Here is a 23667-nt window from a genome sequence, read left to right on the forward strand (position 1 = left end):
CAGTGGGACTTTGCTAAGACTTCTTGCTAAGAGATTAGCTTCACACAGGCGTCTTCTAACTGTCACAGTACTCACAGGAAACTTGAGACTGTCTCTGGTCATCCTGGAGCTGATCATTGGCTGAGCCTTTGCCTTTCTGGCTATTTTTCGATCCATTCGTATTGTAGTCTTCCATTTTCTTCCACTTCTCTCTGGTTTTGCTTTCCATTTTAAAGTATTGGAAATCATTTTCTGAACAGCCTATCATTGTCTGCACTTCTTTGTAAGTTTTACCCTCTCCAATCAAATTTTATTGAAAGTACGCTGTTCTTATGAACAATGTCTCGAACAACCCATATTTCTCAGGCTTTCATGGAAAAATACATGTAGAACATGTGCTGGCTTCACACTTAAATAAGGGCCACCTGATTCACACCTGTTTCTTCACAGAATGATTGACCTCACTAAAAGTACTCCACACTGCTATTATTTTGAACACACCCCCTTTCAATTATTCAAATGCACAGACTCAAAAACATGCAGATCATGAATGCTGAGTCTGTTGGTTTTCTTAGAATCTACTGCACCAACTGGTAAATTGTTTGATATGTGGTAATTAGTGATGAGCGAGCACTAAAATGCTCGGGTACTGGTTGTTCTGGTCGAGCACATTGGAATACTCGGGTGCTCGACCTGAGCAACGAGCCCAATGTAAGTCTATGGGAAACTCAAGCATTTTTTAGGCGGCTCCCCCCGCGGTCTGCAGAGGGCCTAAAAATTGCCCAAATCGATGGGAACAGTGCTCAAATGACATGGGAACAGCATGGGGAAGACCCCTGGAAGCATCTCTGACTCTCAGATCACTGCTGTCAACAACGTTGTCAGAGTATTACGCCACTTTTACGGACTCACAATAAAACATACAAAAACTAAACCAAAATGGATTTTCCTGGGAAATATGTTAAGGAATAACCTTTCCAGGATAATGACTTGTATATAAGGCAAAATAAATAACCAAAATCAAAAATACTCCTCCACACCTTGGGCTATGTTCACACGTAGCGTTTTTTATGCGTTTTTGGACTTTTGCATTGCTTTCAACCAAGACAAATGCATTCACCAGGAAATGTCATTTTAACATTTTAGAACCTTATCTGGCCAGTGGTGTGTGACACATCATCAGACACATGCATACAGTGCTGAAAAGACATGGGAACAGCATGGGGAAGACCTCTGGAAGCATCTCTGACTTCCAGGTCACTGCCTAAAAGTGTGCCCATCATAAGTGATCCTTGACGCAACAATCACCGTCCACATCCTTGTCCCAGTGCAGCCTTCAGTTGTCCCTACCCCATTCCTTGGAATGCAAGCGCAAGTATGCAGCTAGCCACCCACCAACCCACAGGCTGCAGTACTATACTGCCAAATTTTTGACAGCTGCTTGCACTTGAAATGTGGCCTTTTAGGCTCATGGAGGCGGAAGCTTTTCATAACCTCATGCCGGCGGCGGCCTGGTGTCCATACTCGGTCCCCAGCCGCCACTGTTTCTCCCGGTGTCGTGTCCGCCTTCCACAAGCATGGATCCCACAACATTACCTGTGCCCTCCCCAGTGCACTTACTGGGAAGGACCACCTAACCACAAACACATGTGAATGTGGCCAGGGACTGTACGGAGCCAGTCCACAGCTTTTTTTGCTGAGTTGTATTTCACCACAGCCATATTCTTTAGCTTGGTGAAAGGACTTGCGAAACCATGTCTACTCCAGCTGTCATTTCTCCCAGGAAGTCCTCTAAAGCTGCTTTCACTTGAAATGTGGCCTTTTAGGCTCGTGGAGGCGGAAGCTTTTCACAACCTCATGCCTCGTGTCCATACTTGGTCCCCAGCCGCCACTATTTCTCCCGGTGTCGTCTCCGCCTTCTACAAGCGCGGGTCCCTGAACATTACTGCTGGTACTTTTCTATGGGAATCTGCTTGCCTTCTACCAGCCTGGAATATTTCCAGTAAACTATGGTACGATGCCATTTTATCAGCACTGCCCCCAGTACCAGTAGCAAAACCTTCCCAAATTTCCTTCTCAGGAATTTTATTTGGTAGAATGGCTGCCCAAATACATTAGCTTCTCACAAAGGAGCTGAAGATAGAGTGGCAGTAGGTGCAAGTTTCTCCAGCCTGTTAAATATCAGAGGGTGAACGGCAGCACATTGGATCAGTGGTTAGCACTGAAGCCTTGCAGCGCTGGGATCCTGGGTTCAAATCCCAGCAAGGACAACATCTGCAAGGAGTTTGTATGTTCTCCCCGTGTTTGCATGGGTTTCCACCTCAGTAAAAAAGCAGCCATAGAGTATCCAGGAACCTTCCCACACACTTTTCTTAGCCCGGACTGCTTCTCGGCAGGGTTGGACGGTCCCACCAGAGAATCCTCTGGTGTGCCCTGGCTTCTACATCAGGAGAGTTTATGATAGCGCTAACTTTTCAGCTGCTATGGGGCTCTTGAGCGGGGGAGAAAGGTGAGCCCTCAGAATCAAATCCTCTGGTTGGCCCAATGTTTTTCAATTTAAAACAGCTTCTCAGTGGGAGTTGTATTTCACCACAGCCATATTCTTTAGCTCGGTGAAAGGACTGGCATAGAGGGAAACCGTATGTACTCCGTCTGTCATTTATCCTACTGTTTTGGGTTTTTTTACGTTATTTTTTAGGGCAAATGGATTCACCGGGAAGTGTCATTTTAACATTTTACAACCTTATCTGGCAATGTGGTGTGTGACACATCATCAGACACATCCTGTTTCATTGATGATGGAGGGACTCTGAAAGACACATAGAGCAGGGCCACAGTAACGAGTACGACATGTTCCCATTAGAAAGGAGAGAGTCTGCTATACAGTTATAGGGTATTCAGTGAGTCTAACGGCTGACCAAACTTAGGAAAAACCTCACTAAGAATTTAAAGACACATAGAGCAAGGCCACAGTAACAAGTATGACATGTTCCCATTAGAAAGGAGAGGGTCTGCTATACAGTTATAGGGTATGCAGTGAGTCCAACGGCTGACCAAATTTAGGAAAAACCCCACTAAGAAATTAAAGACACATAGAGCAGGGCCACAGTAACGAGTACGACATGTTCCCATTAGAAAGGAGAGAGTCTGCTATACAGTTATAGGCTATTCAGTGAGTCTAACGGCTGACCAAACTTAGGAAAAACCTCACTAAGAATTTAAAGACACATAGAGCAAGGCCACAGTAACAAGTATGACATGTTCCCATTAGAAAGGAGAGGGTCTGCTATACAGTTATAGGGTATGCAGTGAGTCCAACGGCTGACCAAATTTAGGAAAAACCCCACTAAGAAATTAAAGACACATAGAGCAGGGCCACAGTAACGACAAATTCCCATTAGAAGGGAGAGAGTCTGCTATACAGTTATAGGGTATGCAGTGAGTCCAACGGCTGACCAAATTTAGGAAAAACCCCACTAAGAAATTACAAACACATAGAGCAGGGCCACAGTAACGACAAATTCCCATTAGAAAGGAGAGAGTCTCCCATAGTGTTGGCTTATGCAGTGAATGCAAGGGCTGCCAAAAATTTGGAGGCACCTCAATTCTCCTTGAAAGAGACGTGGAGGAGGGCCTCATAAAACTTTTTTCCTATTAGAAAGGAGCGGGCCTCCTATTTTTGTAATGCCCATGCACTAAGTGTATGGGCTGACAAACATTTACCCCTGGGGCGTATACATGAACATACTCTGTAAAAAAATTTTTTTTACGGGCATCATAAACACTCTTTAAAAAAAATTTGTGGGTGTTGCATCACGGACCACGGTCACCCTGGTGATATGGTGGTGGAGGATGAGGAGAAGGAGGAGTACAAGAGCAAATAGCCAAAATCAGAAAGCATATACCCATGTGTGGGTGTGAAAAGGTGCATGGGAATACACCTCCCAATAAAAGACACTGGATTTGAATTTATGTTATACTGCTATCATTCGGTGGTGTTGAGAAGTCTGGCCCAATCCAGCCCTTGTTCATTTTTATAAGAGTCAACCTGTCAGCATTTTCAGTTGACAGGCGGATGCGCTTATCAGTTATAATTACACCAGCGGCACTAAAAACCCGCTCTGATAAAACTCTGACGGCAGGGCAGGCCAGGACCTCCAAGGCATATAGAGCCAGTTCATTCCACGTATCCAACTTGGATACCCAATAATTATAAGGCACAGTTGAATTACAGAGGACATTGGTACGGTCGGCAAGGTAATCCCTCAGCATCTTCCCAAACTTTGCACTCCTTGTGAGAGTGCCCCGCGCCTCAGGGCCTCTGCGATGGGAGGGTCTGAGAAAACTCTCCCAGAACTTTGACAGTGTTCCCCTGCCTCTGCTGGATTGAAGTTGTGTCTCTCTCGCCTGTACTCCTTGGTTGTCCAAAGAAGTGTGCCCTCTGCCGCCAGCGTTTTCAGATGGGAATTTTTTTAATAGTTCCGCAACAAGGGCCTTCTGGTACAGCCCCATTTTTGTAGACCTGTCCGCCTCAGGAATAAGAGATATAAAGTTCTCCTTGTAGCGTGGGTCTAGAACTGTCACCAACCAGTAATGACAGTCACCCAAAATTTTGAGAACGCGAGGGTCATGGGAAAGGCAGTGTAACATGCCATGCGTGCCAGACTACTGACAGGCAAGACTTCCGTGTCCTCACCAAGATGTTGACTGACCATGCTCTCCTCTTCCTCCTCCTCCTCTCTGTCCTCTGGCAATCCACGCTGAACAGACAGTATGACAGCTGTGCAGGTAGTACCGTCTATAGTGCATGAAACTAGCTCCTGTCCTTCCTCCTCCTCATCTTCCTCATTGTCACCCAAACCACATTGGGATGAGATGAGGCTTGGCTGTGTGTAATCACCCTGTATTGTTCCTTGCTCCATCTCATCGTGCTCCGCCTGCAATGCATCCTCTTTGATTGTGAGCAGAAAGCGTTTCAGAAGACAGAGAAGCGGGATGGTGATGCTAATTATGGCGTCATTGCTGCTCACCATCTTGGTGGAGTCCTCAAAGTTTTGGAGGATGGTACATATGTCTGACATCCATGTCCACTCCTGAGGTCTTATGTGTGGAGTCTGAACTGAATACCGACGGCCTTGTTGATGCTGGTACTCAACAACTGCCCTCTTCTGCTCACAAATCCTTCCCAACATCTGCAGTGTAGAGTTCCAATGCGTGGGGACATCACACACCAGTCTGTGAGCCGGAAGCTGCAAACGCTGCTGAAACACGACAAGGGTGGCGGAAGCTGTAGCTAACTTTCTAAAATGGGCACACAGGCGGCGTACTTTAACAAGCAGATCCGTCAGCTCCGGGTAGGATTTGAGAAAATGCTGAACCACGAGGTTAAGTATATGGGCCAGGCATGGTCCGTGTGTGAGCTCGCCTCGCCTCAGAGCCGCCACCAGGTTCTGGCCATTGTCACACACGACCATGCCTGGCTGTAGGTTCAGCGGTGTGAGCCACATATCTGCCTGCTCTTTCAGAGCTGTCCACAACTCTTCAGCATTGTGCGGTTTGTCACCTAAGCATATTAGTTTCAGCACAGCCTGTTGCCGCTTGGCCTAGGCAGTGATGCAGTGCTTCCAGCTTGTGACTGATGTGGTCATTTCGGAGAGGGAGGCTGAAGAGGAGGAGCAGGAGGCTGAAGAGGAGGAGGCTGAGAAGGATGAGGTGCAGAAGCTGTAGACCGTGGGGGCAACCCTGATTGACCTAGGGCCCGCAATCCTTGGCGTCGGGAGGACGTGTTCCGTCCCAAGGTCCGACTGGGTCCTGGCTTCCACTATGTTAACCCAGTGTGCCGTCAGCGAGATGTACGGTCCCTGCCCACAAGCACTTGTCCACGTGTCCATGGTTAGGTGGACTTTCCCGATTACTGCATTGTTGAGGGTACGGCTAATGTTTTGGGACACGTGCATGTGTAATGCGGGGACGGCACACCGGGAGAAATAGTGTCAGTTGGGGACCGAGTACCGAGGGACGGCCGCCGCCATCAGGTTGCGGAATGCTACCGTCTCCACAAGCCTAAAAGGCAACATTTCGAGCGCAAGCAGTCGTGAAATGTGAGAATTTAGTAGTGTGGCCTGTGGGGCGTTGGCTGCATATTTGCACTTGCGTTCCAAGGACTAGGGTATGGACAACTGAACACTGCACTGCAACAAGGACATGGATGTGCTTCCTGATGCTGCTACTTGAGAGTGCGCAACGACAGGTGCAGGGCAGGAGGCATCTTCGCATGCACCATGGGCAGGGGATTGGCTTGCATGCACAACAGCGGAAGAAGCAATGGTGCCACCTGCAGACACTGTTCCTGGACCCTGTGGTTCGTCCCACAAAGTCGGGTGCTTTGCTGCCATGTGCCTGATCATGCTGGTAGTGGTCAGGCTGGTCGTTTTGCCACCCCTGCTGATGCTGGCCTGGCAGGTGGTGCAAATGGCCTTTTTGGGTTTATCGGCAGACTCAAAACAACCAGACTCGGGAAGACCTAACAGTTGTACTGGCAACTTCCTTCGTGTTGGTGTTAAGGGGAACGGTTGCCTGCCTTCTGTCTGTGGCCACCACACTGCTTCTTCCTGCCTGTTGGGGTGCTCTGCCTCCCTCACCCTGTGTGCTGCTGTCCTCGCTCTGCATGTCCTCCTGCCAGGTTGGGTCAGTTACTATATCATCCACCACCTCGTCTTCCACTTCCGCACCCTGGTCCTCCTCCTGACTTTCTGGCAATTGTGTCTCATCATCGTCCACCTCTTGTAACATTTTCCCACCGTTGCCTTTGTGTGACCATGGCTGCTCAAATATTTGGGCATCGCTACACGCAATCTCCTCTTGCCCCGCTTCAAGTGGACCGGGCGAGAGGCCCGAATCTATAAATGGAAAAGTGAACAGCTCTTCAGAGTGTCCAAGTGTGGGATCAGTTGTCTCCGGGCACTCGGCATGGTGGGAAGAAGGAGGATCAGGGTGAGGAATATGCGGTCCAGACTCACGGCTACTGAGACTTGACCGTGTGGAAGACAGGGTGGTGGTGGTGGTTGTGGCTAAGTGACTGGAAGCATTATCCGCTATCCAACCAACAACCTTTTGACACTGCTCTGGGTTCAATAGTGGTGTGCTGCGTTCCCCTACGAATTGGGACAGGAAGGTCAGGCAAGAAGATGTGGGTGTTTGTTGTGGCACAATTTCAGCTTGCCCACGGCCTTGTCCTCGGCCTCTGCATGCACCATCACCATAACGTCCAGTTCCTCGTCCCATGCCACGTGCCTTGCCCATTTTAAATGGAGGACAGTATCTTCCACGCTCACTACAAATGACTGAGTTTGGAGCGAACTTATATGTGATCCGTGTGACGGAGAAAACAAGAGTTTTAAATACCTGACCTGTAGGTAAGTAGTTTGAACAGCAAACTGGTGGGAATTGCTTCACTGATACACTGAAAGAAATTTTTAATGGAGGCCAGAAATGGCAGTATTTTCTGACAACGTATATGTGATCCATGTGACGGGGAAAACACAGTTTTAAATAGCTGGATTTCTAGCGCTGTAATATGGAAAGGACCTGGCTGTATTCTGCAGTGCCAGCAAGCAAATGGCACAGAAAAACGGTGTTCTCCGGATTGCTTTTTGAGCAAATAATGAGGATTAAGATCCAAAGAAAAGTATTCCTGGCCCCTGAGACCTGGGCCTTTGTATAGAAATATCTAACAGCAGCAGAAGGCAGAATTGGAATGCAGCCTCTTGTGCTATATGCACTGCAGTCTGCTATATACCCTGCCTGCCTGCCTGTATACACTGCCTGCCTGATATCTCTGCAGATGGATTAGTCCTCAGAAGGACTGTTTGTTAAGATGTGTATGTGTAATGTACGGTTTTTCTCACTACACTACCTAATACACAAGCAAATCTCTCCCTGACCCAGCAGCGCCTCTCCCTACTCTGCCTCATTCCGGAGTGACTGTGACGAGCACAGCGGCGCAAGGTCTGATATAGACCTGATGACGCTGTGCGGCCAGCCAATCACTGTAATGCCACAACCACCATGGCTGCGGCATTACAATGAGTGGCAGGCAATCCCTGCATGTTGATTGGCGCTCTAAAGAGTGCCAAACATGCAGGGAGGGGACCCGAGCTCCCACCGAGCAACCCCGGAAATACTCGGCGAGCGCCAAACATCTCGAGCAGTGAGATGCTCGGGCGAGCACCGAGCAGTAGTGAGCATGCTCGCTCATCACTAGTGGTAATATAATTTATACGAAAAACAATGATTAATCTCGTTAGTCATATTGGACTGCTATTATTTTGAACACTACTGTATATCCTTGTACATGGTAGCATTCATATTTCCTTCAATTCTATTCAGAGGCTCAATGGCAGATGCAGAAAAGCAGCCCCAAACCATGACATTGCCACCACCATGTTTCACTGTAGGTGTTTGGTACCTTACTTCATTACGTTTTCCAGTTGGGCAGTATATATAGTGCTTGCCATCACTACCAAACAGATTGAACTTAGATTCATCCGACCACAACACCTTAGACCAATCTGTCTCTTTCCTTGGCTGTGTTCTTTGGCAAACTCAAGTCGGACCTTCCAGTTCTTTGCAGAGATGAAAGGCTTCTTGACTGGAACTCATGCATTCAACCCTAGTGCTCTTAGCCATCGCACCATAGTTTGGCGACTCACTTTGACCCCATACTCTTCGTTCATTTCGTGTGAAATCTGTACAGCACTTTTATGGACATCAGATACTGACTTTTTCTTAATATTGTGATCAACTCTGGGGGAAGTTTTCCGTAATCGTCCACTTCTAGGTTTGTCAGCTGTTCCATAACCTTCTTTTTCTTTCTTTAATATACAGTACGTGACACTTGACTCTGAGAAGAGTTGAATTCCATAGCTACCTCTTTTTGGCTTTTGCCTGACTTCACTCTCAAAATAATAAGCTTCCTGACATCTGGTGATAAATTTGGCTTTGTCTTTGCCATTTTTTAACCTAAAAACACCCAAAAAAAAAAAAAATAGGCAAAATTTGACTACCCATGACAAAATATGCAAAACATTTGGTCCAGCAAATGTTGAAAATGAACACATAAAGGGATAAAATAATGTCAAACATAATTCTCTTCATTATAGCTGACAACCATTTGCTTCTGGTTTACTAAAATCACAAGGAAAATGGCATCACAACAACCAAACAGAAGGAATCACACTTTAAAAAAAATTCAAAACTTTTGGTCGCTACTGTATATATATATTTTTTTTCTAACTGCACACATTTCTTTTTACATTCTTCTATCTTTTATGTTTTGTTTTTTATATTTTTAATCTGGTTATCACTTTGCACCCTTTCATTTTTATATTTTTACTCTTTCATCATTCCCATTTTGTTTTTCATTTTACTTATTCATATTTTTTCCTCTCCATGTTTCCCCTTCCTTTTCTCCCCCCTTTCAAACCCCCCTCTTTTCCTTTTTCTTTTCAGTATTTTACTCTTTTGTATATATTTTTTACATATTTTTTTCTCACTTTTCATATATATTTTTAATTTTTGTATACCCTAGTACTTTTTTATGCTCACCATTTTATGTTCCTCATACTACCTCAGTTTGTACTGTATTTATTTATTTATTTTACTCACTTATATAGCGCCATTAATTCCACAGCGCTTTACAGACATTATGGGCACTGTCCCCATTGGGGCTCACAATCTACATTCCCTATTATGTCTTTAATTGCGGGAGGAAACCAGAGAAAACCCACACAAACACGGGGAGAACATACAAACATACAAACTCCTTGCAGATGTTGTCCTTGGTGGGATTTGAACTCAGGACCCCAGCGCTGCAAGGCTGCAGTGCTAACCACTGAGCCACCGTTCTGATTTATATGTATTATTTTTTTGCATTACACTTTTATATTGGTATACACTATTTTAAAATATATGTTTGTTCTTTATTTTTTATTTTCTTCTCTTATTTTTTATGTTTTTATTTTTCATCATTATATATCTTTTTTATTATTTTTTTTTTTCTTAATTCCCTTCTTTAAAAACTTTTTTGATACTTGGATATGTATATTTAGGGCAAATATATACAGTGGGTTATATTGAGATTCTCTATTTCTTTGATGTTTCTTTTTGGCACTGCCATTCCAGCACCAGTTTTTTCTACTAGCACTTTACATTTATCTAGCAATGTAATTTTATCTCATGCTTCCTGTTTTTTCACATACATATACTTTTTGTCTTTGACATTATTTAGATACATGGATATGTATATTTAGGGCAAATATATACAGTGGGTTATATTGAGATTCTCTATTTCTTTAATGTTTCTTTTTGGCACTGCCATTCCAGCACCAGTTTTTTCTACTAGCACTTTACATTTATCTAGCAATGTAATTTTATCTCATGCTTCCTGTTTTTTCACATACATATACTTTTTGTCTTTGACATTATTTAGATACATGGATATGTATATTTAGGACAAATATATACAGTGGGTTATATTGCGATTTTTTATTGTTTTGATGCTTTCATGATTTCAGCACCGTTTTTTAGCACTAGCACTTTACATTTATGTAGCACTGTCACTTTAATTCATGTTTGTTCTTTTTTTACATATACTTGTTGATATGCCTTTGACATTATTATATCACCATTTCTATTTTTTCCCTCTTCCCTTTTATTTCTTTTCTTTTCTCCTTTTTTATTATTTCTCTTTTTATGTATCATATCAGACTGTGCATTGCTTGGTCTGTTTTTACTGTTGGTATCCGCCTCACTTTCTATTCTAATGGCATTTTTACTGTTTGTGTTCAAACATGCTGTGCACACTTGCTTCGTCCGGTCAGCGCACGATTGCCATGGCCACGCGTCCTTTGACGTCACACTCCCATGCATCCTTCCTGATACGTCAGCGGCGGGCAGGGACATGTGTCGTCTGACGCCGAACCTGTGGCTTCCGTCACACAGCTCTGCCATTGGAAGCTCCTTTTCCGCTGCCATCACTTATGATTGATGAGTCTTCATGTAAAAAGAACCCGTGTGTCCCCTATTCATACCTCCGGAAGACGCTAACGCGAAACGTGCGTTGGAGTACCCTTCCTCACCTCCTCCAGGTTGTTCAGATTTTTACTATCAATTGATCATGTGACTCCTCTCTGTGCATATTTATTGCTGATATATATTGTGAATTACCCACTATGGGATATTATTGATGGTTTCTGTTGTGCCCTTGTCTATGATACTCAATGGCTTTGGTATGATATGTAGTCTTGAGTCCTGAACGTTCTATAAGGACCTAGGTTCTGGATAGGTGGGGTCTCTATATCATATTTCTCTCCCCACTTTTTTAACTTTTTTATCATGTTGGATTAATTGCTAATAAAGGTTATCATTATTTATTTTACTTTAATTAATATACAATGTATATTGGGAAAAAAAAGTGAATTTCTATTATAAAATAGTCCTTAATGTAATTTTGCTCTACTTTATGTTGCTTATATAACACTAACATATACTAAAGCCCGGTACAGAAGTTATCACCATAGACATCAGTCCCAGCCATACACATACACCAAAGCAAATTAAATAGACATGCAAACTTATTACTATTTTTTTGTATTGTGGATGGAAGCTCATGCAAAAGAGGGGAAAATATACAAAAAGGGGACACCACTACTGGACACCCCTTATCAATGCCTCCAAGTAAAAAAATGTATACTTCTCTCCTGGACCGGTGCCACTGCTCTTTTCTCTAGCTTTGTGACAAACCATGGCCACTGATCGGCGGCTGCAGCCTTACATATTGCCCAAGTGGAAGAAACACAGTTCTTCCACTTAGATAAAACTATGAAGACTACAGCTCACCAGGCAGCACCCACTGATTGGCTGCAGTGGTCACAAGAAATTGTTTATATCACAAGACCAGCAGAGAACACAGAACTGAAATTGTAGCAGGGTCACCGGTCCAGGAGGTAAGTAATAGTTATTTTTTCCAGGACCTGAGGCCATTGGGGTTGTACTGTACTAGCCAATCCTTTGAAAGTCAGATTGAAATCCAGGATTCAGTGCTGCAAGGCAATAGTGCTAGCTACCGAGCAATCATATTACCTACACACTGTACGTCCCAGAGTAAAACGATCCTATTGTTTTCATTTTGATATTTTATTTAATACATATCCTTTATTTAAAATATTTCATAGATTAGAAGGGGGGCGTGTGTTATAGCATGAGTGAGTTATAGTCACCCATGTTCTGGCGGGTAGCAAGAGCTGTACTGGGAATGACAGACTTACATAAGAGAAAAGTCACTATAAGATAATGGTCATTAATTCTAGACAATGTACAAGTCTTTTCTCTGTCTCAGCCTGTAACATGGACATTTTCTTCTCTTTAATAATATCTTCTTATGCTATGTTTGTGCTGCCCAGTACATGATAGAGGTTGTAAAGTATAACCACATTGGCTCAAAGAGGGCTTCCATGGTTAGGCTTGGTGCTAGCCACCTCCATTTGTCAGGGTCTAGTGCATAGTAAAGCCCGACAATAAACGCTATATTTATTCTAAATGATTGCTTTATTTGTAGAGTAACTTGGAGAATCTCCTGGAGAAACTGCAAGAAAGTTCACTGAAGACAGAAGATTTTGTTACAAGAGTAGAAGCATTGTTTAATGAGGTTGAAGTAAGTAACTATCCTGTGAACTCTTCATATATTCTTTACTGATTAATGGGAGCAGCCTTGGGTTGTTCACCTTTGTCTTGTCATATAGTGTCAATAAAATGAATGATTTTCATTCTGCAGTCTGATGGTATAATGCAGTCAGATTACAAGAAATAGCATATCATCTTCCAGCATTCCCACTGCACATGGCAGTGACACCGTACTCTGCACCATGGGTGACCAGGAGCGCTGCTGCACTCTGAAATTAAAGATGTTGGTTGTCAGGGGTCCCTGAGATGGGACCACCCATCTTAATAATATAGCATATTCTAATAATATATATAACATTATTTCATGGGAATGGGCATTTCAGTGTAGAAAATAGGCATCTTGGGTTAATTGAAAACTCCATCTACATCTTCATCACAATGTCTTGATAGATCATGCAGACAAATGCATTTATTCATACCAAAGAAGAAAAAAACAAAAACACTGGTCATAAGGCAGAATCAAAACTCGATGTATTAAGTTAAAAAAACAACTTTATTTGCAGTCAATGGGTAGTAGTGGCAGGGGGACACCAGTCAAATATATATATGAAACTCCCAAGGGAATTCAATCATGTACTCCTGTATTCATATGTGGCACAATATCATATATCTGAATCATCAGATTACTTCATATGTCTTATATGCAATTGTGACTCATTGTATATACATACAGTACAGACCAAAAGTTTGGACACACCTTCTCATTTTAAGATTTTTCTGTATTTTCATGACTATGAAAATTGTACATTCACACTGAAGGCATCAAAACTATGAATTATCACATGTGGAATTATATACTTAACAAAAAAAGTGTGAAACAACTGAAAATATGTCTTATATTCTAGGTTCTTCAAAGTAGCCACCTTTTGCTTTGATGACTGCTTTGCACACTCTTGGCATTCTCTTGATGAGCTTCAAGAGGTAGTCACCGGAAATGGTCTTCCAACAATCTTGAAGGAGTTCCCAGAGATGCTTAGCACTTGTTGGCCCTTTTGCCTTCACTCTGTGGTCCAGCTCAGCCTAAACCATCTCGATTGGGTTCAGGTCTGGTGACTGTGGAGGCCAGGTCATCTGGCGTAGCACCCCATCACTCTCCTTCTTGGTCTAATAGCCCTTACACAGCCTGGAGGTGTGCTTGGGGTCATTGTCCTGTTGAAAAATAAATGATGGTCCAACTAAACGCAAACCGGATGGAATAGCATACCGCTGCAAGATGCTGTGGTAGCCATGCTGGTTCAGTATTCCTTCAATGTTGAATAAATCCCCAACAGTGTCACCGGCAAAGCACCCCCACACCATCACACCTCCTCCTCCATGCTTCATGGTGGGAATCAGGCATGTAGAGTCCATCCGTTCACCTTTTCTGCGTCGCACAAAGACACGGTGGTTGGAACCAAAGATCTCAAATTTGGACTCATCAGACCAAAGCACAGATTTCCACTGGTCTAATGCCATTCCTTGTGTTCTTTAGCCCAAATAAGTCTCTTCTGCTTGTTGCCTGTCCTTAGCAGTGGTTTCCTAGCAGCTATTTTACCATGAAGGCCTGCTGGACAAAGTCTCCTCTTAACAGTTGTTGAACAGATGTGTCTGCTGCTAGAACTCTGTGTGGCATTGACCTGGTCTCTAATCTGAGCTGCTGTTAACCTGCGATTTCTGAGGCTGGTGACTCGGATAAACTTATCCTCAGAAGCAGAGGTGACTCTTGGTCTTCCTTTCCTGGAGCGGTCCTCATGTGAGCCAGTTTCTTTGTAGCGCTTGATGGTTTTTGCAACTGCACTTGGGGACACTTTCAAAGTTTTCCCAATTTTTTGGACTGACTGACCTTCATTTCTTAAAGTAATGATGGCCACTCGTTTTTCTTTACTTAGCTGCTTTTTTCTTGCCATAATACAAATTCTAACAGTCTATTCAGTAGGACTATCAGCTGTGTATCCACCAGACTTCTGCACAACACAACTGATGGTCCCAACCCCATTTATAAGGCAAGAAATCCCACTTATTACACCTGACAGGGCACACCTGTGAAGTGAAAACCATTTCCGGTGACTACCTCTTGAAGCTCATCAAGAGAATGCCAAAGCAGTCATCAAAGCAAAAGGTGGCTACTTTGAGGAACCTAGAATATAAGACATATTTTCAGTTGTTTCACACTTTTTTGTTAAGTATATAATTCCACATGTGTTAATTCATAGTTTTGATGCCTTCAGTGTGAATGTACAATTTTCATAGTCATGAAAATACAGAAAAATCTTTAAATGAGAAGGTGTGTCCAAACTTTTGGTCGGTACTGTATATAGCTGAGTGAGTACTAATAGAGTCACATGCATAGAAAGATAGTACTGCATTAGGTAAGGAATGGACTATTTATAAATGAATATACTTGCCCACATATAGCACTAGTTGTTAATGTCATATGCATATAGAGGTGGTAATGCCTGTATGGTCACTTAGTAAAGTCATGGCATAAGGTCATAAACATCCTGCATCCATATTAGAACAAAGTGGTAAAGAGAGACAATAGGGAGTACGATACCTCGTGGTCCGTGGTGCCGTGTGTTACACGCCGACCCCAAAGAGAATCACCTGTGACCCCCTGCTGTAATGTCTGTATACTCTTTTGCTTCCTCCCCTGCCCAGGAGATGTGGTATGATCAGACCATGTTCCTGCACAGTCAGACACAGCCATTACACAATACACAGCAGGGACACATTTATAAGATTATCTCAGCACAGGAACATTTTATTTAACACATTCAATTGTGGAAATTATTATCATTCCAAGATCTATTGATTAAAATTAACTTTTGTTTGTTGGAAAACCCCTTTAATGATCCCTCCACTCATACTACTGTAATTGATACAATCCATATGATGTTTATAGAAAAACTGCACAGATGCCGAGAAACATTTGACAGACGAAAATGAAAAAACGGTCCAAAAAATAATTGACAAGCACAAAAAAAAGAGGGAAGGTTTTGAGGAAGTGAAGAAGATGAAGATGGATTACTTGTATGATCAGATGGTCGGTTTCCAGCAGAGTGTCGATACAGCAAAGGAAATTCTGGAGAGAGCCGCTAAGGAGCTGGATGAACTGGACCCTGTTATGTTTTTGAGCGTAAGTCAACCACATACAGGTTATATACATTACATGTAGTTATATAGATATACATAATTCTGAAATTACAGTATACAGGCGCTATAGATTAAATCCCACCCCCATATATTATATAAAGATATCGCGGCATTTACAGCGCTGAGTCTCAATGGCTGATTGTACTTATATGGATACTGTTTGGACCCAACATCTGTTCATATCAGTTACCCCTGAGGAAGCCACATGTGACATGGTGATACACGTGGGGGCATACAGACCCCCATCCTCCACCACTCAAGGACTTCTTTGGTCTCATGATATTTACTTCTTGCACTAACACACTTTATTCCCTAATGTTGGATTTTATATTATTTCTGATTTTGGTATGTCAGCTATAATATTTGCATTTATTGCAGCACTTTACGCTGCTGTGTGGCTCCTATTTTTTGCGTTGGCCAAGTACCTTTGTTTACAGGAGGTCGTGGGGTAATTCTGGCTTCTTATCATGATGAGCCACTTTGATTTCTATGTGTAGCACAATAGCACCTTTTTAATATATATTTTTTAAGAATTTATATTTTGCCTTTCGCACTAATAAAATAGTATTTTTCATGATTCCTACTAGTGTGCACCACTATTATTCCTATAGCTCTTAGTCCTTTGTTTGGTATATGCATTTTTGCTATGTGAGCATGTAGCACCTAGGGATTGTACGGTGGTTGTGCCTGTCGCTTTGCTATATGCACGCTCCATTCATACCATTGCCCACTTCCTAGCTTATATTCAAGTGGGTTAAATTAAACCTTATAGAGCGGCTTCACATGTCTGCATTTCTGATTTCATTGTGGTCCATATACAGACTGTAAAATACAAGCTTCTGGATTCCGATTAATTAACGGATAAATCTGCCGCTTCTTCACAGCCGCAACAGCGATGACATCCCCTACTACTCATGTGAATGGTGCAACCAATGTTTGGACTCAGTGATAAGCAATTATATAAGGACACCCCCCTCCCCAGAGTAGGTGGTGTGTAGAAATTCAATAAGTGTATGTTTGGTTTATAAATCTCTGTATTTTTTTCTCTTTCTAGATTCATAATGATATCAATAGCAGGTACAGTCCCTATGTGTGCTTTGTGAAGATTGTCTGTGTTTAGAACTGGAGACAACATTTTTACAAAATATTAATATATGCAGATATATTGCAGAAATGTATATGCCTGTTCCATAGATCTGAGTGGGGTTTGTCCACGCTGTTAATAGCACCAGCAAGCAGTACAAAATAAGAAAAATGCATACTGGCCTCTTGGACCGGCACCGCTTCTCTGATGCCAGTTGTGTGTCTCCTGGAGCTCGCATGACATTGTTTAATCACATCACTGCTGCAGCCAATCGGATGCTCATCGTCTACTCAGACAGAATAGCAAAACAATGTCACAAGACCCCCGAGAGACACATCAGAAGTAAGTATGCATTTTTTTTTATTTTGTTCTACAGGCTGGACTATTAAATGGGTTCTTCCCTTTCATTTAAGTTTCTACCCTTGCTGCAGTTTGTTTAAAAAAAAACAAAAAAAAAACCTGTTCTCTGCTCACCTTCCCTGGGTCCACCAGCGAATCTCCACCGCTGGCCCCGCCCTGACATTTTGTAGACGGCACAGCAGCCAATCACTGAGCTCATCGGCTCTGAAGGGGGCGTTTCTCTCTACACTGGATGAGTCTCTGAGCTCAGTGATTGGCTGCTGCACTGTCAAGGTAACGTCAGCGCTGCAGCCAATGCCAGGCTCCTGGAGCGGAGGGCGAGACTCACCAGTGGACCCAGCGAAAATGAGTACAGTCTGATTTGTTTTTCATAATAGCCTGCAGCCAGGGTAGAAACTTAAAGGGTTATTCCCATCTCCAAGATCCTATCCCAATATGTAGTAGGTGTAATAATAATAATATTAGCAAATACCTCCAATTAGAAATGTAGGATAGTATTTTTGATTCGCTATCTCTCTTACCTCATGTGCAGGCATTGCAGGACCTTAGGTATCCATGGTTACGTCCACTGATAAAGTCACAGTTAGTTAGCTAGTTGCTAGTGGTCGTAACCATGGATACATAAGGTCCTGCGATGCCTGCACATGAGAAAAGAGACATAGCGAATCAAAAATACTATACTACATTTCTAATTGGAGGTATTTGCTAATATTATTATTATTACACCTACTACATATTGGGATAGGATCTTGGACATGGGAATACCCCTTTAAGTGAAAGGGAACAACCCCTTTAAGAAGGGGCTGTCCCATAATGAACACCTCCTCACATTCATTACAGGTGTGCATCAGTTGAAAGGGTTTTCCAATAAATAGTTTTTCTATTTTACAGGCTTGCAGAGGTTAAATATAACAAACTCATATTCAGCTATAATCGCCGGCTGCTCCAGCACTGCCTTTCTGCTGCTGCCCCCAGTCTTTGTTGACAAGCCGGTTGATTAGAGCACACAAGTTCCCTGCAGCCAATCGCTATGCTTAGCAGTCTGATGCCATCTGGAGCATCACCACTGAGCCCAGTAATTAGCCGTAGTGGTCACATACTAAAACTCAAAAGCAGTTTCTTGGAAAACCTTGTCAAGTATCATTTACTAGCTTTTAAATGCTTTGTAAAAAGATATGAACACTTTTGGGGTATTTTTATTTTTGTTTATTTTCTTTGACTAAAAGGGAACCTGTCACATTGAACATGGTGTCTGTTCTGCAGGCAGCATGCATAGAGCATGAGGAGCTGAGCAGATTGATTTATAGGTTCATCATAAAAAATCCAGGATAAATTGTATTTTCTTCATTCTGGCTTTCAGTCAAGCAGGGGATCCTAATTAGTATGCACACTTATGCAAAGAAGGCTGTAACTGACTGATTAGGACCACCCCCTGCACTACAAAGCCCAGAATGAGCAGAGATTTAAATAATTTTTTTCCCACAAACCTATATACATCAATCTTCTCAGCTCCTCAGGGTCTGTGACATGCTGCCCACAAACATCCTTTCACAAAAAAAACTGTAGAAGAAAATGGTCTTGCTGCCCTCATTCCCCACAAAATTTTTAATTTGTTCACATATTATTCTAATATATACAGTACAGACCAAAAGTTTGGACACACCTTCTCATTTAATGATTTTTCTGTATTTTCATGACTATGAAAATTGCACATTCACACTGAAGGCATCAAAACTATGAATTAACACATGTGGAATTTTATACTTAACAAAAAAGTGTGAAACAACTGAAAATATGTCTTATATTCTAGGTTCTTCAAAGTAGCCACCTTTTGCTTTGATGACTGCTTTGCACACTCTTGGCATTCTCTTGATGAGCTTCAAGAGGTAGTCACCGGAAATGGTTTTCACTTCACAGGTGTGCCCTGTCAGGTTTAATAAGTGGGATTTCTTGCCTTATAAATGGGGTTGGGACCATCAGTTGTGTTGTGCAGAAGTATGGTGGATACACAGCTGATAGTCCTACTGAATAGACTGTTAGAATTTGTATTATGGCAAGAAAAAAGCAGCTAAGTAAAGAAAAACGAGTGGCCATCATTACTTTAAGAAATGAAGGTCAGTAAGTGCGAGAAATTGGGCAAACTTTGAAAGTATCCCCAAGTGCAGTTGCAAAAACCATCAAGCGCTACAAAGAAACTGGCTCACATGAGGACTGCCACAGGAAAGGAAGACCAAGAGTCACCTCTGCTTCTGAGGATAAGTTTATCCGAGTCACCAGCCTCAGAAATCGCAGGTTAACATCAGCTCAGATTAGAGACCAGGTCAATGCCACACAGAGTTCTAGCAGCAGACACATCTCTTCAACAACTGTTAAGAGGAGACTTTGTGCAGCAGGCCTTCGTGGTAAAATAGCTGCTAGGAAACCACTGCTAAGGACAGGCAACAAGCAGAAGAGACTTGTTTGGGCTAAAGAACACAAAGAATGGACATTAGACCAGTGGAAATCTGTGCTTTGGTCTGATGAGTCCAAATTTGAGATCTTTGGTTCCAACCACCGTGTCTTTGTGCGACGCAGAAAAGGTGAACGGATGGACTCTACATGCCTGGTTCCCACCGTGAAGCATGGAGGAGGAGGTGTGATGGTATGGGGGTGCTTTGCTGGTGACCGTGTTAGGGATTTATTCAAAATTGAAGGCATACTGAACCAGCATGGCTACCACAGCATCTTGCAGCGGCATGCTATTCCATCCGGTTTGCGTTTAGTTGGACCATCATTTATTTTTCAACAGGACAATGACCCCAAACACACCTCCAGGCTGTGTAAGGGCTATTTGACCAAAAAGGCGAGTGATGGGGTGCTACGCCAGATGACCTAGCCTCCACAGTCACCAGACCTGAACCCAATCGAGATGGTTTGGGGTGAGCTGGACCGCAGAGTGAAGGCAAAAGGGCCAACAAGTGCTAAGCATCTCTGGGAACTCCTTCAAGATTGTTGGAAGACCATTTCCGGTGACTACCTCTTGAAGCTCATCAAGAGAATGCCAACAGTGTGCAAAGCTGTCATCAAAGCAAAAGGTGGCTACTTTGAAGAACCTAGAATATAAGACATATTTTCAGTTGTTTCACACTTTTTTTTATTAAGTATATAATTCCACATGTGTTAATTCATAGTTTTGTGCCTTCAGTGTGAATGTACAATTTTCATAGTCATGAAAATACAGAAACATCTTTAAATGAGAAGGTGTGTCCAAACTTTTGGTCTGTACTGTATATACACGAGCTGATCCAATTCTCATGCTTTGTAACTTGCCATTCACTCTTTTTGAGTGGACAGTTCCTCTTCATCAGCGTTCTGCCAGCACTATAGGTGTTTGGACTTTTTTTCTATCACTTCCCAGCATGCATTTCTGACGGCCATTGTCCAATGTCTAGCTTGCCCCAAACTGAATGACCAGTCCTCTGTTATGCCTGTTTTCAGTTAGACAGACAGGATTGCTGGAGAAGAGGGACAAAGACCAATCCTACTTACTGTAAAATGTCTTGGCACAGCTGCTAGAGATAGATTACATTTGACAACAGGCAGTGAAAAGAAGGGAGGCACCTAGTGGCTGGCCCTTTGGAGTCATTTTTCTTGGGTAAAACAACATAATTGTTAAAATAAAAAAGCAGTCGATCACATAATCTATTACTTAAAATGAAGTTATCTGAAAGAACAGACACAATTTATCCTCTTTCTCGAACATGTAGGTCACACATCAGGTCCGGGTGTATGTACTGAGCTCAGGAGTTGAGCCGGCTCCATGCAGGGCAGGTGGTGTCTGTGTTATACAGTTGGCATCTGCTGCTAACAGCAGTGATTGGAGTTTGCTCAGATCTCTGCTGTTTAACCACTTAAATGCTGCTGTCAATATCTATGGCATGGTGCCGGCGGGGGGGTCTATTCTGATGCCCATCGCCCCCTCCACTATTTGTTTGCCGTGTGCCCATGGGTTGCCATGGCCTGAGGTCTACTGAAGATCCCAGATGCTGCTGTTTTTTTGCCCCCAGGAAGCTGTGATTTTTACTGTACGAGTATACTGCAATACTGTATTGCATATTAACACTAATCTGAGTTGTGATCTATATCTCAGAAGACCAGAAGAGGAACTAGTAATAGATAAAAATTCAAATCTTTATTTAAAATTAGATTAAAAACATACATAAAAAGGGAACCAAACAACCCGTCCACATGAGAACAACAAACAGCATAGTTAAGAAAGGCTAAAAGCTCTAGTGTCCTAGAGTGTCACCGCAACAATGTTCATTTTAGAATTATTTTCGCATCTCTATGTATCTGATGCACCTAGAAGATAAAAGAAACTCCATGGATTGAAGATTTGATACGTACAAAATCAAAAATTGTCTTTCTGGGCCCCAGTAAAGTGCAGATACAATGTAAACAAATGGCCCAGTCACAGCCCCTAATGGAGGGATATTGCAAACAGAACAATGGTACAGTATGATCATGTACTACTCTAGTAAAGGTGCATACTGGAAATATATAGGAATGGAGATGTATTAAGAGGTAACATAAGAATGCAGATGGTGACACTTACTAGCTGCTGTCAGGTTCACATGTGTCCGGACCCCCGACGACACCATTTTGCGCCCTTTTAAAGAAGCTAATGGCGAAACGGCCAGTATATATATATTAATTTATATGAAGTAAAGATACGAGGTTGTAAATGCCCTGGAATCTGCCTGAAAAAGTGGCGCAAAAGCGCCCCCTAAAATGGACATGGTACGCATCAGATCCATATTGCAGTGCACATATTCCGTCTTATGTCACTTCTTTTTACTGCTTCAGCATGAAGTGACCGATTCATTCTTCTGGTGGCTTCTGGTGGAAAGCTGCCCGCTCTGTATAGAGTGAAAAACAGCAGTGGTGCAGCCACCACAAAAACGCTGGCAAAGCTGCTTTAGAAAAACGTCCACTGGTGTGTTCCTGAAGTGGCTTCGCCTGGGAAAACGTGGTGGTTGTGCTGGCATCTAAAAGTCTCCGCGTGCACACAGCCTAACATATAAGAGAAATTTTTTATTTTGTTATTTCTCCTGGATTTTCTAGTCTCTTGATCACATACCCAGTATTACTAGACTACTAATTAGGCTACATTCACACGTTGCGTTTTTGCAGCGTTTCTGTTATGGATTTTACCATAGAAAGCATTGAGAAAGTGCAAATAAGCTGCAAAAAATGCAACCATGTGTTTTTGCTGCATTTTTGTTGCTCTTTTGCTGTATTTTTTCTATGTTTTTGGTGAACAAAACTAACTTTATCAAACATGTAGTATATACAAATGATACATGTAATCTGCACCAAAAACGCTGCAAAAATATGCATAAAAAAGCAGCAAAAACCTTTTTTTTGTAAGCTGCTTCTTTACAGCCAAGAGATCAGGTTTTGACTACAGAAAAAGTAGCAAAAAGCAATGTATGAACATAGACATCATATCAAAGGAATTTTACTCTATTGGCCTTGTCTAGTGAAAAATAATTAGCACATTGCCATTTAGAAACATAATATGTCCTGAAATACTCTACCATTACTGACATATGGTGCATAAATGGGGTATCCCAGCCATTGTAAGTCTATTTCTAAATGAAGGTATCTGTGTTTATCCCTATAGGTTACTTAAAGCGATAGAGAACACTGTATCACTAGACAAGATGCCCACCGCATTCTCTCTCTTTGATCATATTGCCGCACAATCTACTAAGGACGATCAGAAGACAATCAAGCATTTACCAGGTATGAACTATGCATGAGTTATTGTCATCCACACAATGTAAATTATTTTACAGATTAAATATGAAATGGGGGAAATATCCCATGGTGTCTGGAAAAAGTCTATGCTAACAGCTCTGAAACACATAGGAGAGGACATCTGTCAGTTGTGAGACGACTCCGGAATGACTTGTCACTTTGAAACCCAGAGCTTCTTAGAAGACAGCACATGCTAATTCTAGAAGACAGATATGTAAGATAACCTGTTCGGAGTCACAAGATATTGGCCGCTGCAGCTGAAACACATTTATCAAGCACATTTTGTTCAGTGTGTTTTACACGATGAAGATTTGTTCAGAGGGAAAACTTTATCTTAGTACAGTATGAGATGGTCAGAAACTGTGCTGGTATTACTAAAACTAAACCTAAAAATTCCATAAACTTTTTTTTAACTCCTTTTCCATCAATTAGATTACCTGGGGCCAGGGGCTCCTTCCCTGCCCCTAACGCTAGGGGCACCCTACTTATTCCTGCTCCCCAGATTACTTCTGATGATGAAGATGCTGGGGCCACATACATTGCTGAACTTCTGAATCAGCCCTGTATCT

At 42.5% G+C, this 23667-nt stretch overlaps 1 protein-coding gene across 2 annotated transcripts in view; it reads left to right on the forward strand.

The window, feature by feature from the left end:
* Positions 1–23667, forward strand: part of CMYA5 (cardiomyopathy associated 5) — a 111127-nt gene that overhangs the window by 9946 nt on the left and 77514 nt on the right. For both annotated transcript variants that reach the window (XM_073680190.1, XM_073680191.1), the window contains 4 exons: positions 12596–12691; positions 15602–15835; positions 16907–16929; positions 22962–23083. In XM_073680190.1, coding sequence (XP_073536291.1) covers positions 12596–12691; positions 15602–15835; positions 16907–16929; positions 22962–23083 — 475 coding nt within the window. The remainder of the gene's footprint in view (positions 1–12595; positions 12692–15601; positions 15836–16906; positions 16930–22961; positions 23084–23667) is intronic.

Source organism: Phyllobates terribilis, unplaced genomic scaffold, assembly GCF_046119375.1.
Source record: "Phyllobates terribilis strain yellow unplaced genomic scaffold, ASM4611937v1 Scaffold_1__5_contigs__length_1240528914, whole genome shotgun sequence".
In the NCBI taxonomy this organism is placed as follows: Eukaryota; Metazoa; Chordata; class Amphibia; order Anura; family Dendrobatidae; genus Phyllobates; species Phyllobates terribilis.